We start from the raw sequence: 20,319 nt of genomic DNA on the forward strand, positions 1-20,319 counted from the left end.
TCGACATCCCCCCGGGCTGTCAGAACAGTAGGCCTATTGTCTGAATATACGGGTTCTACCAAGGCCTGGTAGTCCTTACCCCTGAGGCCTATGGCTGCTCGACACCATATTAACATTTCACTCTTGGGGGGTATCGCGATGGGGTTTGAATCACTCACAGTGACACGACCAATCTCACCACCAGTCAGCTCTACCTGCTGTCTCTGCATCAGAGCTCTGATTTCCTTCTGCAGGGCACGTTGCTCACTGTGGCCAGCGGTTTCTGCCACCTGTTGCAACAAAACAATCACTTCTGCAAGACAATTTTCTATAACATTAGTACCAAGAGTCATCATGGGATTACATTCTCGACGATCAATATCAACAATCACAATCCCTTGGGCTTTCAATTCCACCCGCCCCACTTTGATGGTGACCTCCTTATACCCCACTTGTGGCAACGGCTGACCATTACTGGCGATTATGGTGAAATCATCGTCAGGGCCACGAGTAATATCAGCGTCCTCCCAATACCGTTTGTAGAGCACGTAAGGTATAGTCGTCACCTGAGAACCGGTGTCCAGCAAAGCATTCAAGGGGATTCCATCAATCACTACAGGGAGAACTGGTCGTCCTCCAATGTACTTGGTTCTCCAATGCTGCGGGCCTGACCGTCCTACTCCTGGGGGTTGGCCCTTTGCCCCAGGGGTTGCTCGTTTAAAGGACAGTACCTTGCAAGATGGCCCACCTGGTGACATTGGCGGCAGATGGGTCGTCCGTCCTGATGGAAACGATCGCTGTCCCGGCCTCTGGTCGGTGGGGTCCTCTTCTGTCGCGTCCAGGGAACATCCTCTGGTCCGGAGGCTAGCTGGATCTTTTTCTTGGGGGCCTCCTGTAGGGACTGCACCGTCCGGGCTAGGGCAGCAACGTTCTTGGTCAGCTCCTGCATCTGAAGACGGAGTCCTGCAGGGGAGTCGTCCTCGAAGCTCTGGGCGTCGGCCTCCGCGGCAACTGGGGTATCCGATGCCACCTCCTGGTGGTATGTGAGAGCGGGGCGCCTGGGTGGTATTGCGCGGCTGGGCTGTCGCTCCTGCAATGCCTGGATAGCTTTATCTTTGAACTGCGCAAAAGTCAAGTCTGGATTTTGCATGGCCAGGAAGTGCAATTGGCCCCGCTGGTGACTGCACAGGAGCCCCTCAATGAACCGCTCCTTCAGAAGTTTATCCTCATCCTGCATGCTGCCGGGGTCACTCTGCTTAATGGCCCGCATAGCCTCCTGGAGATTAAGGGCATAGTCCCGTAAGCTATCCTGTGGCCTCTGTTTGCATCCATAAAAAGTCAGTTTAATTTCTGTAGCAGTGCGAGTATCAAAGGTGGCTTTAAGCTTGGCAAAAATCTGTTGTGCAGTTCCTTTATCCTCAGCGGGCCAGGATTTCAATTCTCTCAGAGCCGCCCCAAAGAGTTGGCCGGTTATCATATGAACCTTCTGGGGCTCTGTCAGGGGATAGAACTCGAGCAGGCTGCAGAGCCCTTCCTTAAAGTCAGTGAATGTATGCGACTCCCCAGAGTATCGTGGGAGCCAGGCCGCTCCGGGCAGGTACGGCATAGAAAAGGGCATTATGGCTTTTGTGTTAACGGCAGTGTCCGGCTGGCTGAGGGGAACAGCCGGGTTCTGCGGCAACCGGTGGTGGTATTAGGGCCGCGGCTTCGCCCGCTGCGTGGACCGGGGCTGCCCCTACGTCCGCGGCTGCGACCGCCACCTCCTCTCCTCCCGACTCAGACATGGCTGTCCCTTCCTCCCACTAACCTGCTGGAGGTCGGGGTTCCTCTTCCGGGATTGGCGCCTTACCGCGCTTTCCGTTCCGCGCTTCTTTTGGCTGGTTCCGCCCGCGTAGCTAGGGCTCCTCCCTCCGTGCGCGGCAATGGCGAATTTTGGCGGTAAATGGCACAGCACACAGTCTTTTCAATAAAGTACAGTCCAAGCACAATAAATCACAGTTCCAAGGCACACATGACCTGATTCCTCAGGCTTAAGTAGATCCTGTTCGTGACGCCAGGTTGGAGCGCCCCCACACCGCCGCAGGGCCGAGGGGTACCCGGAGCCGGGCCTCTGGGTCTCAGTCCTGGGGTTGTCACGGTGGTTAGACCCGGTCCGTGGCCCTGTCTGTCAGTGGGGGACGTCCGGTGCAATAAGTGATGATGATGGTGCAGTTGTGGGGTGCAAGTCGCGGTAAATAACGAGGACACCAGGTTGCAGTCTCTTTACCTCTTTACTGAAGGTTTTGGAGACCTCAGTCCAGAGCGCTGTTAACTGGGTTGTCAGAGACCGGCCGGTCCAAAGGCACATCAGGAGTTCTCTTTACAGGTGGGAATCAGTGTCTACCTTCTAGCGCTGGATGTTGTAGTTCTTCCCTGCTGAGCTCCCGGGATAGTCCTCACAACTGTTTCTGTCTGTCTCAGATGTTCGTTCTCTCCGTCCCCCAGATGATATGGTAGGACGCACCCGTATGACGGGGTAGGCCTGGAGTTCTTCCGGGACCCTAGAGTCGCCCCTCTCCCACAGCTGCCTCCGTTGTCTGCTTAGGTGTTAAGTGAGACAGCCAACCTATAATTAGCTGTCCGGCCGTGGTTTGCAGTGTACTTAACCCCTTCCCGACCTTTGACGCATACGCTGCGTCATGAAAGTCTGTGCCTTCCCGACCTATGACGCAGCGTATGCGTCATGGAGGGATCGCGTCCCTGCAGATCGGGTGAAGGGGTTAACTCCCATTTTACCCGATCTGCAGAGACAGGGGGAGTGGTGCTTCAGCCCAGGGGGGGTGGCTTCACCCCCCCCGTGGCTACGATCGCTCTGATTGGCTGTTGAAAGTGAAACTGCCAATCAGAGCGATTTGTAATATTTCACCTAAAAAACTGGTGAAATATTACAATCCAGCCATGGCCGATGCTGCAATAACATCGGCCATGGCTGGAAAACCTAATATGTCCCCCCCCACACCCACCGATCGCCCCCCCAGTGGTCCGTTATGGGGTCCGGTCCCCTCCGTCCGCCTGCCGGCTCCCCCGTCCTCCTGCCCGCTCCCTCCTTGTTTGAATAAACCCCCCCTGTGCTCCGATCCCCCCCCCCCTGTGCTCCGATCCACCACCCCTTCATACTTACCGATCCTCCCGGTGTCCGGCCGTCTCCTCGCTGGGCGCCGCCATCTTGGAAAATGGCGGGCGCATGCTCAGTACGCCCGCCGAATCTGCCAGTCGCATACCTCCCAACTTTAGGGGAAGGGAAAGAGGGACAAAGTCAGCGGCGCGCCCAGCGCGCCGCGGCAAATTTTAGGCCACACCCATTTCACAACTAGCCACGCCCCAACCACACCCATTTAGCACTTCTGATCACAATGTTTCGTTAACAATAATTATGAACAAAAAAATATGGCCACACACGACGCTCCATACTGTACAATGGCCATTGGCCACATTATGCTCCATACTGTATAATGGCCCCACATGATGCTGCGTACAGTATACTTGCCCCACGTGATGGTCCATACAGTATAATGGCGCCACATGATGCTTTGTACAGTATAATGGCCCCACACGATGCTGGGTATAGTATAATGGCCACACAATGCTGGGTACAGTATAATGGCCCCACACAATGCTGGGTGCAGTATAATGGCCACACATGGTTACCCCACCCCCATCATTGCCTTCTCCATCAGTACACACAAACACCTTTCACCGCGCTCCCTCGCAGCAGCCGGCAGCTTCCTTTCCCACGGCGCTGAATGGTGTCATCCAGCTGCGCCGCTGACTGCTGTATCCAGCATTACAGCTCAGTCCCCATAGAATGTAATACAGCACAGCCCCCATAGAATGTAATACAGCACAGCCCCCATAGAATATAATGCAGCACAGCCCCATAGAATATAATGCAGCACAGCCCCATAGAATATAATGCAGCACAGCCCCATAGAATATAATGCAGCACAGCCCCATAGAATATAATGCAGCACAGCCCCATAGAATATAATGCTGCACAGCCCCCATAGAATGTAACGCAGGCAGGTGGCAGCCCCCATAGAATGTAACGCAGGCAGGTGGCAGCCCCCATAGAATGTAACGCAGGCAGGTGGCAGCCCCCATAGAATGTAACGCAGGCAGGTGGCAGCCCCCATAGAATGTAAGGGGTGCTGCACCAGGTTGGTGGAGAATCCGATGGATGGGTACCAGGGGGAGAGTGGGAGCGGGGTGCGCGCACCATGGGGAGACAAAGTTTAGTTTGTCAGTCCTCCTATGCTGTCAGAGTCTCTGCTGTAACCGCAGCAGGGCAGCGCTGCATGGAGAGGGGGAGAGACACATACATTCACTTACAGTCTGGAGATCCGCTCGCTGCTCCCGCGGTCACACAGACACGGAGTGTCTCACAACTCTGCCCCCGTGCCAGAAACCAGTCCGGGTGCTGCCGCTCTGTCCTCAGAGTCCGCCCACGTCTATAGTTGAGGAGGAAGCCGGAGGCGGGCGGTGAGGCAACTCAAGGGGGCGTGGCTACAACGCAGTCCCAGGGAACGGAACGAACAGCGGGTACTAATCGGGCTCTCTCTACGTCCCGGAAGTGGGCGGGGCTTCACCGGCGGCCGCAAATTCGGGATTTTAAATGCCCGAAGCGGGACAGCGGGACCCCGGTGCCAAAGCGGGACTGTCACGCTGAAATCGGGACGGTTGGGAGGTATGCAGTCGGCAGATTCCTTACAAGTACATTTTGATCGCTGTGGTAGGTTCTATCACAGCGATCAAAATAAAAAAAATAATAAATAACCCCCCCCCCCCTTTATCACCCCCATAGGGACAATAATAAAATAAAGAAATTTTTTTTTTTTTTTTTTCCACTAGGGTTAGGGTTAGAACTAGGGGTAGGGTTAGGGGTAGGGTTAGGGTTACGGGTAGGGTTATGGCATGTGCACACAGAGCGGATCGGCCGCGGATCCGCAGCGGATCGGCAGCGGATCGGCAGCGGATCGGCAGCGGATCGGCCGCGGATCCGCAGCGGATCGGCCGCGGATCCGCAGCGGATCGGCCGCGGATCCGCAGCGGATGGGCCGCGGATCCGCAGCGGATCGGCAGCGGATCGGCAGCGGATGGGCCGCGGATCCGCAGCGGATTGGCCGCGGATCCGCAGCGGATGGGCAGCGGATCGGCCGCGGATGGGCCGCGGATCCGCAGCGGATTGGCAGCGGATCCGCAGCGGATCGGCAGCGGATTGGCCGCGGATCCGCAGCGGATGGGCCGCTGCGAATTCGAAGCAGTTTTCCATCAGGTTTACAGTACCATGTACACCTAAGGAAAACCAAATCCGCTGTGCCCATGGTGCGGAAAATTCAGTGCAGAAACGCTGCGTTGTATTTTCCGCAGCATGTCAATTCTTTGTGTGGATTCTGCAGCGTTTTACACCTGTTCCTCAATAGGAATCCGCAGGTGAAATCCGCACAAAAAAACACTGGAAATCTGCTGTAAATCCGCAGGTAAAACGCAGTGCCTTTTACCTGCAGATTTTTCAAAAATCGTGCGGAAAAATCTCACACGAATCCGCAACGTGGGCACATAGCCTTAGGGTTAGGGTTGGAATTAGAGTTAGGGTTGGAATTAGGGCTAGGGTTTGAAATAGGGTTAAGATTAGGCTTGTGGTTAGGGTTACGGATAGGGTTAGGGGTGTGTTGGGGTTACAGTTGTGGTTAGGGTTGGGATTAGGGTTACGGTTGGGATTAGGGTTAGGATTAGGGTTGGAATTAGGGTTACGGGTGTGTTGCGGTTAGGGTTGTGGTTAGGGGTGTGTTGGGGTTAGGGTTGTGATTAGGGTTATGGCTACAGTTGGGATTAGGATTAGGGGTGTGTTGGGGTTAGTGTTGAAGTTAGAATTGAGGGGTTTCCACTGTTTAGGCACATCAGGGGTCTCCAAACGCAACATGGCGCCACCATTGATTCCAGCCAATCTTGCGTTCAAAAAGTCAAATGGTGCTCCCGCCCTTCCAAGCCCCGACGTGCGCCCAAACAGTGGTTTACCCCCACATTTGGGGTACCAGCGTACTCAGGACAAACTGGGCAACAACTGTTGGGGTCCAATTTCTCCTGTTACCCTTGCAAAAAAAAAAAATTACTTGCTAAAAAATTTTTGAGGAAAGAACAATTATTTTTTATTTTCACGGCTCTGCGTTATAAACTTCTGTGAAGCACTTGGGGGTTGAAAGTGCTCACCACACATCTAGATAAGTTCCTTCGGGGGTCTAGTTTCCAAAATGGGGTCACTTGTGGGGTGTTTCTACTGTTTAGGCACATCAGGGGCTCTGCAAATGCAATGTGACGCCCGCAGACCATTCCATCAAAGTCTGCATTTCAAATGTCACTACTTCCCTTCCGAGCCCTGACGTGCGCCCAAACAGTGGTTTACCCCCACATATGGGGTATCAGCGTACTCACAACAAACTGGGCAACAAATATTGGGGTCCAAATTCTCCTGTTACCCTTGTGAAAATAAAAAATTGCTTGCTAAAACATCTTTTTTGAGGAAAGAAAAATGATTTTTTATTTTCACGGCTCTGCGTTGTAAACTTCTGTGAAGCACTTGGGGGTTGAACGTGCTCACCACACATCTAGATAAGTTCCTTCGGGGGTCTAGTTTCCAAAATGGGGTCACTTGTGGGGGGTTTCTACTGTTTAGGCATATCAGGGGCTCTGCAAACGTAACATGATGCCCGCAGACCATTCCATCAAAGTCTGCATTCCAAAACGTCACTACTTCCCTTCCGAGCCCCGGCATGTGCCCAAACAGTGGTTTACCCCCACATATGGGGTATCAGCGTACTCAGGAGAAACTGGACAACAACTTTTGGGGTCCAATTTCTCCTGTTACTCTTGCAAAAATAAAAAATTCTGGGCTAAAAAAATATTTTTGAGGAAAGGAAACACATTTATTATTTTCACGGCTCTGCGTTATAAACTTCTGTGAAGCACTTGGGGGTTCAAAGTGCTCACCACACATCTAGATAAGTTCCCTTGGGGGTCTAGTTTCCAAAATGGAGTCACTTGTGGGGAGTTCCTACTGTTTAGGCACATCAGGGGCTCTGCAAACGCAACCTGATGCCCGCAGAGCATTCCATCAAAGTCTGCATTTCAAAACGTCACTACTTCCCTTCCGAACCCCGACGTGTGCCAAAACAGTGGTTTACCCCCACATATGGGGTATCAGCGTACTCAGGAGAAACTGGACAACAACTTTTGGGGTCCAATTTCTCCTGTTACTCTTGCAAAAATAAAAAAATTCTGGGCTAAAAAAATATTTTTGAGGAAAGGAAACACATTTTTTATTTTCACGGCTCTGCGTTATAAACTTCTGTGAAGCACTTGGGGGTTCAAAGTGCTCACCACACATCTAGATTAGTTCCTTGGGAGGTCTAGTTTCCAAAATGGGGTCACTTGTGCGGGAGCTCCAATGTTTAGGCACACAGGGGCTCTCCAAACGCGATATGGTGTCCGCTAATGATTGGAGCTAATTTTCCATTCAAAAAGCCAAATGGCGTGCCTTCCCTTCCGAGCCCTGCCGTGCGCCCAAACAGTGGTTTACCCCCACATATGGGGTATCATCGTACTCAGGACAAACTGGACAACAACATTTGGGATCCAATTTCTCCTATTACCCTTGGGAAAATAAAAAATTCTGGGCTAAAAATCATTTTTGAGGAAAGAAAAATTATTTTTTTATTTTCACGGCTCTGCGTTATAAACTTCTGTGAAGCACCTGGGGGTTATAAGTGCTCACTATGCATCTAGATAAGTTCCTTGGGGGGTCTAGTTTCCAAAATGGGGTCACTTGTAGGGGAGCTCCAATGTTTAGGCACACAGGGGCTCTCCAAACGCGACATGGTGTCCGCTAACGATTGGAGCTAATTTTCCATTCAAAAAGTCAAATGGCACGCCTCCCCTTCCGAGCCTTGCCGTGCACCCAAACAGTGGTTTACCCCCACATATGAGGTATCGGCATACTCAGGAGAAATTGCCCAACAAATTTTAGGATCCATTTTATCCTGTTGCCCATGTGAAAATGAAAGAATTGAGGCTAAAAGAAATTTTGTGTGAAAAAAAAGTACTTTTTCATTTTTGCGGATCAATTTGTGAAGCACTTGGGGGTTTAAAGTGCTCACTATGCCTCTAGATGAGTTCCTTGGGGGGTCTAGTTTCCAAAATGGGGTCACTTGTGGAGGAGCTCCAATGTTTAGGCACACAGGGGCTTTCCAAACGCGACATGGTGTCCGCTAACGATGGAGATAATTTTTCATTCAAAAAGTCAAATGGCGCTCCTTCCCTTCCGAGTCTTACCATGTGCCCAAACAGTGGTTTACCCCCACATGTGAGGTATTGGTGTACTCAGGAGAAATTGCCCAACAAAATTTAGGATCCATTTTATCCTGTTGCCCATGTGAAAATGAAAAAATTGAGGCTAAAATAATTTTTTTGTGAAAAAAAAAGTACTTTTTCATTTTTACGGATCAATTTGTGAAGCACCTGGGGGTTTAAAGTGCTCACTATGCTTCTAGATAAGTTCCTTGGGGGGTCTAGTTTCCAAAATGGGGTCACTTGTGGGGGAGCTCCAATGTTTAGGCACACGGGGGCTCTCCAAACGTGACATGGTGTCCGCTAAAGATTGGAGCCAATTTTTCATTCAAAAAGTCAAATGGCGCTCCTTCCCTTCCGAGCCCTGCCGTGCGCCCAAACAGTGGTTTACCCCCACATATGAGGTATCAGCGTACTCAGGACAAATTGGACAACAACGTCCGTGGTCCAGTTTCTCCTTTTACCGCTGGGAAAATAAAAAAATTGTTGCTAAAAGATCATTTTTGTGACTAAAAAGTTAAATGTTCATTTTTTCCTTCCATGTTGCTTCTGCTGCTGTGAAACACCTGAAGGGTTAATAAACTTTTTGAATGTGGTTTTGAGCACCTTGAGGGGTGCAGTTTTTAGAATGGTGTCACTTTTGGGTATTTTCAGCCATATAGAACCCTCAAAATGACTTCAAATGTGAGGTGGTCCCTAAAAAAAATGGTTTTGTAAATTTTGTTGTAAAAATGAGAAATCACTGGTCAAATTTTAACCCTTATAACTTCCTAGCAAAAAAAAAAATTGTTTCCAAAATTGTGCTGATGTAAAGTAGACATGTGGGAAACGTTATTTATTAACTATTTTGTGTCACATAACTCTCTGGTTTAACAGAATAAAAATTCAAAATGTGAAAATTGCGAAATTTTCAAATTTTTTGCCAAATTTCCGTTTTTTTCACAAATAAACTCAGAAATTATCGACCTAAATTTACCACTAACATGAAGCCCAATATGTCACGAAAAAACAATCTCAGAATCGCTAGGATCCGTTGAAGCGTTCCTGAGTTATTACCTCATAAAGGGACACTGGTCAGAATTGAAAAAAACGGCAAGGTCATTAAGGCCAAAATAGGCTGGGTCATGAAGGGGTTAAAGTCTCTTACTTGCTCGGCGTTCCGGCCACCGACTGTTTGCGCCTCAGAAGGATGTTGCCTCGGTCTAACAGCACGACTCCTTCTGGTCCCAATACTTCTTTACTGTATTCCCGTTGTGCACTGGTTAGTTCTGTTCTGAGGAGTCTGCCAGGATCCCATCCCTGACAGGTCCTCTCACTAGCTCTTCCCAGCTACTTCTCCCTGTCTTCCTGTCCAACCCCCAGTTTTACCATAGTGTGAGGAGTGGCCTACTAGATAGGACCACCCCCCCCTGGTGGCCGGAGTGTGAAGTGTAGTGAGGTGTTACCTGGTCAGAGAAACTCCTTTAGTGCAATCAGACGTACCATAGCTCCCCATAGTGGCGGAGCCACAGTACTGCAACAACCAGGACTCTGGGGTGCTGCAGGAACGTGCAGGACATTTCATGGCTATGGTGGCTAGGGAACAGCAGGCCTCCCCGGTTATATCTGCAATTAAAATGGCAGACTGGTCCATGGTCACTGACTCGGGAGATATTGTGGGTGAATGTTATAATCATTTAATTTCCTCTAAGCTTTCTCACACATCGGAGGCTATTGATAGATACCTTGGGCAATTAGCATGACCACAATTAGCGGCAGAACAAAGGACGGCATTGGATGCGCCACTCTTGGTTAGAAGAGGCTCTGAATACCTTTCAACCAAATAAAGCGCCAGCGGAGTTATATAATAATAATTTTATTTATAGCGCCAACATATTCTGCAGCGCTTTACAAAATATATAAAGACTAGTGATGAGCGAATATACTCGTTACTCGAGATTTCCAGACCACGCTCGGGTGACCTCCAAGTATTTTTTAGGGCTCGGAGATTTAGTTTTCTTGCCGCAGCTGAATGATTTACATCTGTTAGCCAGCATAAGTACATGTGGGGGTTGCCTGGTTGTTAGGGAATCCCCACACGTAATCAAGCTGGCTAATAGCTGTAAATCATTCAGCTGCGGCAATAAAAACGAAATCTCCGAGCACTAAAAAAAATACTTGGAGGTCACCCAAACGTGCTCTGGAAATCTCCAGTAACGAGAATATTCGCTCATCGCTAATAAAGACTTAAGCTCAGTAGTATTGCCCCAACCGCTGGAGGTTTTCTGGGTGTTGCTGGAGATGGGTAGATTAATGTGTGAAGCTGCAATTGTATTAATTCCAAAACCGGGAAAGGACCCAGTCCATACTGACATCTGTAGGCCTATTTCATTGTTAGAGCTTGATGTTAAGGTTTTGGCTAAGGTACTGGCTCTGCGGCTCATGAAAGTTTTTACATATTTGGCTCATCAGAATCAGACGAGCTTTATGCCATCCAAGTCTACTGCTATAAAAATAAGATGCCTTTTTCTTAATCTCCAGATGCAGTCACTGAATGTTGGGGAGCGGGGGGTTCTGTCGCTTGACACAAAGGTGTTCGACAGCGTCGAGTGGGAGTAGGTCGCATTCTATGCGGATGACCTCCTTTTATTCCTTTGTTATATGAAAGACTCATTAATCTCTGATTGGTGAGTTTGGCGACTTTTCAGGGTTATGTATTAACTGAAAAATCTATCCTCATACTGGTGGACGATCTGTCAGACATTTACGGTGGAACAGACATGGCGGAGTGTGAGGACGGAGTTTATCTGGCTATTCAGATTTCCACTAATGTTAATTCTGTTATACCACTCAAACTAGATCCTTTATATACTAAATTTCAGAAAAAGATTAACACTTGGTGCAAGTTACCTCTGTCAGTAATTGGGCTCACAAATCTAATTAAAATGGTGCTAATGCCGCAACTGTTGTATATAGTTTACAATACTCCAGTATTGCTCCCCCAAAATACTTCTTTAACCCCTTTCCAACATCGGGCGTAATAGTACGCCGATATAGTAGTCCCTCCCTTTGATGTGGGCTCCGGCGGTGAGCCCACATCATTCCTGGCATATGTTAGCTGTTTTGAACAGCTGACATGTGCCCGGAACAGCCGCGGGTGGAATCACGATCCACCCGCAGCTATTAACCCATTAAATGCCGCTGTCAAACTCTGACAGCGGCATTTAACGTGCCCTTCCGGCAATCACGCCGGAAATCCGCCCATCAGTGACCCCCGTCATGTGATTGCAGGTCACCGATGGATTGGCATGACAACCAGAGGTCTCCTGCAGATCTCTATGGTTGTCAATGCCAACTTGCTATGAGTGCCGCCAAGTGGTCAGCGTTCATAGCAAGTGAAGTATTCTGCTACATACAGGTGATCTGATCATCGCCTCTATGGAGCAGAGCCGATCGGGTTATAGCAGCTTCTAGTCTCCCATGGACTATTGAAGCATGCCAAAAGTAAAAAAAAAAAAAAATGTTTTTAAAAATATAAAAGTTCAAATCTCCCCCCTTTTTGCCCCATTCAAAATAAAACAATTTTAAAAAATCAAACATAGACATATTTGGTATCACTGCGTTCAGAATCGCCCAATCTATCAATAAAAAAAAAAGGATTAACCTGATCGCTAAACAGCGTAGCGATAACATTTTTGGTCGCCACAACATTCCATTAAAATGCAATAACGGGTGATCAAAAGATCATATCTACACCAAAATGGTATCACTAAAAACAGCAGCTCGGTGAGCAAAAAATAAACCCTCACCCAACCCGAGATCACAAAAAATGGAGATGCTTCGGGTATCGGAAAATGGCACTTTTTTTTTCTACAAAGATTGGAATTTTCACCATTTAGATAAAAAAGGGCCTAGACATGTTTGGTGTCTATGAACTCGTAATGACCTGGAGAATCATGATGGTAGGTCAGTTTTAGCATTCAGTGAACACCGTAAGGGTATGTGCACACGATGCAGATTTAGTGTAGAATTGGTGCAGAACTTCACTGTGATTTACAGTACAATGTAAATCAATGTGAAAAAAAAAAGAAAAGCTGTGCACATGGTGCAGAAAAATCTGTGCAGAAACGCTGCAGATTTCAAAGTGCATGTCACTTTTGTGCGTTTCTGCAGTGTTTCTGCACCCCTCCATTAATAGAAATCTGCAGTGGTAAAATCTGTACAAAAACTGCACAAAAAACGCATAAACGCACCTGCGGATTCTGCCAGGAGATGCAGATTTAGTGCAGAAAATTCTGCACCACATTTCCTACGTGTGCACATAGGCTAAAAACAGCAAAACAAAAAACTGTGGGATTGCACTTCTTTTGCAATTTCACTGCACTTGGAATTTTTTTCCTGTTTTACAGTACACGACATGTTAAAACCAATGGTGTTGTTCAAAAGTACAATTTGTCCCGCAAAAAACAAGCAGTCACATGGCCATATTGACAGAAAAATAAATAAGCTATGGCTCTGAGAAGGGGGGGGGGGGAGCCTCTGGGGGTTAAGGAGTTAAATCCCAAGCCATGTTTAGGGAGTTGATATGGAACAAAAGGCATAGCCGGCATCGAGTATGAGACGCCACAAAGGGGGAAGGAGGAGGGAGGTCTGGCTGCCCCTAATCTGTGGTTGTAAATTTTGGCCTCACAATTGCAGAAACTTTAGCTGCTCCAAGGGTCTTCAATTTCTATATTACTGGAACATATGGGGGGACATCCAGACTTGCCCTTCCTGGAGGTGGAATATCAGGTTGCTTTCAAGAAGAAGCTTCCAACAGTAGTCCTTTTATGATTAAAACTTGGGAAACAAAATAAAGAAATAATAAAGAAATGCTAGACTATGTTGAATATACCCCGGTCACGCCAATCTGGCAAAACCCGAAATTACCAGAGTTGTTTTTTTTTCAGATTGGAGGGATTTATCCCCTGTATAAAGGCGGGTGTTGTTTCTAGCTCAGCTACAGTCTAATGGGATTTTCGGTGACTTTGAACAACTTAGAGATCAGTTTCCTCTTCCTAATACATTCTTTTATCAGTATCTCCAATTACGTCATACTTGGTCTGCACAGAAGGCTCTCTCCTCTAAGAATTAATAATCACTCTGTGGTCTCTAACCAGAACTCCTTAGCTGGTGCCATCTCTAGACCGGATGACTTGTGCCCAAGATGCAGGGTGGGCCCAGCGGGTATTATGCATATGTTCTGGGCATGTGGTGTAATCGGGAACTTCTGGAACTAAACCCTAATCTCTGTGGATAATGTGTTTAAACTCAACATTGCTAAACAACCTGTAGTGCATTCTGGACTCATTTGATGGTGTAACGGAGGATGGGAATGTAAGGTGGCACTTAAGAGGATTCTGTCTCTAATTAGGAAGATTATTGCATCCTACTGGTTGAAAAATACACCGCCAAGATTCAGAGAATTCATGGTTAAAATGTTTTTGCTACTTTTGGAGGAAGCGATATACAGAAAACTGAAGGCTATGCATAAATATCACAAAATATGGGTAGCTTGGAGAAATTAACATGGAATGGCTATATTATCCTTGCTGGGCTGAACTGTATGCACACTGCTAAAAAAAATAAAGGCAACACTAAAATCCCACATCCTAGATATCACTGAATGAAATATTCCAGTTGTGAATCTTTATTCATTACATAGTGGAATGGTTTGAGAATAATAAAACCTAAAAATGATCAATGTAAATCATAACTAATATCCCACGGAGGTCTGGAGTTGGAATGATGCTCAAAATCAAAGTGGAAAATGAAGTTACAGGCTGATCCAACATCAGTGGAAATGCCTCAAGACAAGGAAATGATGCTCAGTAGTGTGTGTGGTCTCAACGTGCCTGTATGATCTCCCTACAATGCCTATGCATGCTCCTGATGAGGCAGCGGATGGTCTCCTGAGGGATCTCCTAGACCTGGACTAAAGCATCCACCAACTCCTGGACAGTCTGTGGTGCAACATGACGTTGATGGATGAAATCTTGCTGGGATCACCTGGTTGTGGCCAATTTATGGTGAAATCTTGTGGGGTGAATCTGGTTGGGGTCGGTTTATGGTGAAATTATGTTCTTTCCACTTCTGGACTATGGCCCCAACAGTGCTCATTGAAACTTTCAGTAGTTTAGAAATTCTTATGTAACCAATCTCATCAGGATGTTTTACAGCAATAAAGCTGTGAAGGTCTTGAGACAGCTCACTGGTTTTACTCATCATGAGATGTTCTTTTGTGGTACCTTGGCCTATAAAAAGGTGTCTCATTACCATCAGTTGAACCAGCTGATATTATTTGTTACAAAGTGGCAGGATTGCTTTTTAATTTCTAATAGATTTCAGCTAGCGTCAGGATTTTTCAGGCCTTTTTGCTCCTCTCTTTCTTCGTGTTAACTGGTTAACCAATAAAGGTATCACTCCTAGAATACTTTTGTCATCATTGGGCAGAAAAGTATTCACATCGATTTTTCTGGCTAACACGGCACTACAATATAATTTGTTATTGTACATCATTATTACATATAATTTATGGACATCTATGGTGATTTCTTGCCTGTGGATTGGATATGTTACATCTGGAGAGAATTTCATGCCAATAGCACCTTTACAGATAGATTTACTTAGAAAATTGGTGACATGTTCAATACTTATTTCACCCAGTGCTTATATGTCAGGATGCCCCGGCCACTGACGTGTGCACAATGGTTGCCTTTACTCCTCTGATAGCTCTTGTCTTTTCCAGGTGACATCCAGTTCAGATAAAGAAGCAGTCCTGAGGAACAAGGTGAGGATGTAGTCTGAGGTGCCGCCCTTTTCCGAATCATTCTCCTGAGGTGTCACTGTGCCTACAGAAAGTAGTCGCTCGCTTATATGGGTGGGGGCCGTTATAGCACATGTTCATTATTATGAATGGGGTGCGCTGTGCAGTAATTGTCAGCTCTGCGCTTTTCTCTTTAGACTTTGAATTCGCTGCTGAATGTGGAGCTGGTGATGGACAAGAGTGCTGAAGATATTGCCCAGGTCTGAGGGTGCATGCCGCACTGGCGCCACATTATAGGTGGTGTGGTGGGAGATGGTCTATGATGGTCAGCAGGGTCACGTGAATAGGGGAGTGTGGACAGAAGATATTGTCTGTGTGAGTATACACACGGGCCGCCGGGGTACAAGGGAGTCAGGGGACATGCCACTTGCTGGGGTCATATTATAGGTGGTGTGGTGGGAGATGGTCTATGATGGTCAGCAGGGTCACGTGAATAGGGGAGTGTGGACAGAAGATATTGTCTGTGTGAGTATACACACGGGCCGCCGGGGTACAAGGGAGTCAGGGGACATGCCGCTTGCTGGGGTCATATTATAGGTGGTGTGGTGGGAGATGGTCTATGATGGTCAGCAGGGTCACGTGAATAGGGGAGTGTGGACAGAAGATATTGTCTGTGTGAGTATACACACGGGCCGCCGGGGTACAAGGGAGTCAGGGGACATGCCGCTTGCTGGGGTCATATTATAGGTGGTGTGGTGGGAGATGGTCTATGATGGTCAGCAGGGTCACGTGAATGGGGGAATGGGGGAGTGTGCACACCGCATGCACAGAAGATATTGTCTGTATGAGAGTACACACGGGACGCCGGGGTACAAGGGAGTCGGGGGACATGCCGCTTGCTGGGGTCATATTATAGGTGGTGTGGTGGGAGATGGTCTGTGATGGTCAGCAGGGTCACGTTACTGGGGGAATGGGGGAGTGTGCACACCGCATGCACAGAAGATATTGTCTGTATGAGAGTACACACTGGCCGCCGGGGTACAAGGGAGTCAGGGGACATGCCGCTTGCTGGGGTCATATTACACGGGCAGAAGGGTGAGGGATCACGCTGCCCGCCAGGATCAGGGATGAACATGCACGCCTGGGTCATGTTACAGGAGGGGAGAGGAGTCTTCCCACCAGGGTCGTGTTATAAGGGGATTAGTGCAATGTTACCCAGCAGGCAGAGGATGAGTACATATGGACGAGCCGCGGGGCGTATTACCTGTTATCTGGTTCATCTTCTAGATATGGAAAGAGTTCTTTGCCAGAAGGGACACGGTGTACGCTGTTATCCCGGTGAGTGGCAGCAAATACACAGGTGTAAAGCATGCGTGGAGCCACATAGGCCCTTCACTTTGCCCCCTCTTCTCTGCAGGGAGAAGCCTTTGACCTTGTTTGGAGCAGGTCTCGGTGCTGCCCATCTGTAAGTTGCAATGCTGTCCTGTGTACTCGAATGCATGTGGATGGTGGCATGCTCGTCATTGTGAGAGGTGAAACTGGTGTGAGACCTAGTGGGTGTGGTCTAGGGTGGTGGTGGGTGTGGTCTAGGGTGGTGGTGGGTGTGGTCTAGGGTGGTGGTGTGTGCATCTTTTTGGGGTTGATGGAGGGTGGTGGTTTATGACATTGCTGTGTGGCTGGGGTCATGTCATTATAGAGGTTTCATGATAGATAATCTAGCAGGTTGAGGGCAGATGTTTTCTCTCCTGCTTTATCGCAGTTCCTGTATGCCCTTCCCCGCCAGGATGGCTATACATTTTTTGTCGGGCAGTGGACGGGGACGGAGCTTCACTTCACTGCACTAACCAATATTCAGGTGAGGTCACTGTGGTTCTATCAAGCTGAGTGGTGGAGGGGCCGGGATGTACATGTGACTGGGCCCTAACCTCGGTAAACTAGATGTTGTGTCTTGCAGACAGTGGGTGACTCTGCACAAAGTCAGCTGATCCTGCATCATTACCGTGAGCTCCAGGCCAGCAAAGGAATTGTGTTAATGATGGGCGAGTGCGATTCCACCTTCCTGGTATAGTATTACCTCTAAAGTCACCCCTTCCCCAACATCTCTCCATCTACCGAGTGACCATCATGGCTAAAATTGTCTGTACACATGAGAGAACTGATGAGCAGATCCTTGGTCAGACAGCTATGTCTTCCCACTTAATAATAATCTTTATTTTTATATAGCGCTAACATATTCCGCAGCGCTTTACAGTTTGCACACATTATCATCGCTGTCCCCGATGAGGCTCACAATCTAAATTCCCTATCAGTATGTCTTTGGAATGTGGGAGGAAACCGGAGTACCCGGAGGAAACCCACACAAACACGGGGAGAACATAAAAACTCCTTCCAGAAGTTGTCCTTGGTGGGATTTGAACCCAGGACTCCAGCGCTGCAAGACTGCAGTGCTAACCACTGAGCCACCGTGTTGCTAGTTCTCCCACGCATACAAACACTCAGTGAGAAAGTTACTGTCAGACTCCTCACTTCAGACTCCTCACTTCAGACTCCTCACTTCAGACTCCTCACTTCAGACTCCTCACTTCAGACTCCTCACTTCAGACTCCTCACTTCAGACTCCTCACTTCAGACTCCTCACTTCAGACTCCTCACTTCAGACTCCTCACTTCAGACTCCTCACTTCAGACTCCTCACTTCAGACTCCTCACTTCAGACTCCTCATTTCAGACTCCTCACTTCAGACTCCTGTCCTCTCTCCAGATTCTCCTTCTCCTCCCTGGAATAGGTTGTGATATCTAAAGGATGATGGGAATTGTGTTTCTTTACAGAAGGTGGAGGATGCGCGGTGTCTGGCTAATCAGGTTCAGCTTTTCTACGCTAGCGATCAATTCAAACTGGTGCAGAGCTTCAACCACGATCCCAGCGCCTTCAAGTACATGGCGGTGATCTCTGCCCTGGAGCAGAGTTAGTAGGGGGGAATATGGAAGTGGATTTGTTACCTGGCAGCCAAGTCTACCATTGACCTCTCAGTGGCCATGTTGTAGGTTCATGTACGTTTATTTTTTTATATATAAATAATCTTCGTCTGGAAGCTTCTGTTTTATCATGTGACCATTTGTATGTAAGGCTGTCAACAATTTTAATGTGCAAGGTATGACTCTAATTACCAGTGTGAATTGTCCTCCTGAACAACGTGCCCTAAGAAAATATACAATAATGGTGCTGTAGGTGGTAACCGTGGGAGTGTGTCCTTGCGTCAAGAAACGAATGCATCCTCTCAGAATATTTGGCTCCCTCACCTCCTGCAATGATAAGACACACCCTAGATTTTGAGATGGAAAATAGTAAAAAATGTTTAAATATAATGGTGGTGTATCTCCCGTTATCTCAGTCTGTACCTACGCCGCCTCTGGTGGCCATTTTTGCGAAGCCCACCGCACGGAAATCTATGTGAAATGGGACTCCACTCACCAGCATCAACATCTTCTGAGATCTCAGGCACCACAGCATTGCTCCGCTCCTGCCGCTGCCCTCCTGAAGCAGCAACCCTGCTTCCTGTGACCCCACTCCACCACTGCCCCCTGGTAAGATCACTTCAGATTACAAGATAGACCCCCATTTTCCTCCAAACTTTGGAGGAAAAAAATTGTAATCCAAAAATACGATATTTAAAATGAAACAACTGAGATACAATTGAAGCTCAAGTTTAATTAAAGGGAATTGAACGCAAATATTTTTGTCAGGCTGACTCAACTCTGCTGCCTCCAATCGTCAAGACAATTATACAATTGACTGATGGACGAGGCTGCGGCTGGGTATTGGGCAACTCCACAGTGAACATATGGTATATACACCACCGACTCCAACACATGCAATGTGTGAGGGGTCGACACGCTTAGCTGCTTCTTCAGGTGGACGCAGGAACACTTTGATAGTGAAATGCCTGCTTGTTTATTAAAGTCAGCATAGACCAATGCAGGGTTCAGGAAAAACAAAAGCAGAGCCTTCCTGGCTTAATGGAAAGCAAAACAAACAAACTTCATCAGAGTCCTTTCTGTGCAAGCTCCACCTGCAGACACCTGGCAATGTCCTCTGCTCCTTCTGGAGCCACGTGGCAGTGTTCCCTCTCCCAATACACCACACAGACTGTCTCACATGTCCAGGTATTTAACCAGGACTATGTGATCACATGATCATGACGTCACCACAGGTCCTGCTAGTACACGTCAGGAGCTCTGTAGGAGGGGATACGGTGAGCACCCTCCCACCCACTCTATGGGTGGTCACATAAAGCCAACCCATTGTGACTTAAACATTAACCCTCTCAGCACTTAGCATGCTGGAGGCAAAACAATCGGGTTCTACATCACTGACTGTAGTGTACACAGTGAAATGTACCTCCCTTCCCAAAACAAGCCTGCGACTCTGTCACATATTCCCCCCCCCCTCCTCTGCCCAAAGCCGGGGTATTGGGCACCTTCAGACACTAAGCAGGGCATTCGTGAGAGAGCATCCGCATTACCATGTATCCTCCCTGGCCTATGCTCTACGTGGAAAGTGAGGTCCTGAAAGGCTAAGAACCAACCTAGTCACCCTGGCGTTCTTACCCTTCTTCGCTCTCAGCCATAGCAGAGAGGCATGGTCTGACACTAACTTAAACCTCCGGCCTAGCAGATAGTACATCAGGGTGTCTACGGCCCATTTTATAGCCAAGCACTCTTTCTCAACTATGGCGTAGTTCTTCTTGCAAGAAGAGAGTTTCAGGCTCAGGTATAGGATGAGATGCTCTTCTCCATTGATTTCCTGTGACAGCACGGCTCCCAACCCACCATCTGAAGCATCGGTCTGGACCACAAATTCTTTGCTAAAGTCTGGTGCAGTCAGAACCGGATGTTTGCACAGAGCCTGCTTGAATTCCTGAAACGCCATCTCTGTGTCAGGAGTTGTCACGATTCCCACCGTGCTGACACCAATATGTCACTGATCGGGGGTGACCTTTGGCCAGCACACGGCTATCACATGTGCAGGGGGCTTATCTTAGTTATCCCACCACTGCTACAACGTGATGAAAACGCAAACAAGGCTATTGACCTATCAGTTTACTGCAGGGGCTTATTTTAGTTATCCCACTGCTGCTACAACATAACACGAACTGCAGGCATTTATGTATATCATGC

The 20,319-nt window shown here is 48.1% G+C and overlaps 1 protein-coding gene across 1 annotated transcript in view; it reads left to right on the top strand.

The window, feature by feature from the left end:
- ATPAF1 (ATP synthase mitochondrial F1 complex assembly factor 1) overlaps nt 1-18,233 on the top strand; it is a 55,043-nt gene extending 36,810 nt beyond the window's left edge. The window contains exons 3-9 of the mRNA XM_077275841.1: nt 15,125-15,166; nt 15,340-15,402; nt 16,430-16,480; nt 16,560-16,607; nt 16,902-16,997; nt 17,097-17,204; nt 17,971-18,233. Coding sequence (XP_077131956.1) covers nt 15,125-15,166; nt 15,340-15,402; nt 16,430-16,480; nt 16,560-16,607; nt 16,902-16,997; nt 17,097-17,204; nt 17,971-18,111 — 549 coding nt within the window. The 3' untranslated portion in view covers nt 18,112-18,233. The remainder of the gene's footprint in view (nt 1-15,124; nt 15,167-15,339; nt 15,403-16,429; nt 16,481-16,559; nt 16,608-16,901; nt 16,998-17,096; nt 17,205-17,970) is intronic.
- The last annotated feature ends 2,086 nt before the right edge of the window (nt 18,234-20,319 follow it).

This window comes from Ranitomeya variabilis, chromosome 8 (genome assembly GCF_051348905.1).
Source record: "Ranitomeya variabilis isolate aRanVar5 chromosome 8, aRanVar5.hap1, whole genome shotgun sequence".
Taxonomy (NCBI): domain Eukaryota; kingdom Metazoa; phylum Chordata; class Amphibia; order Anura; family Dendrobatidae; genus Ranitomeya; species Ranitomeya variabilis.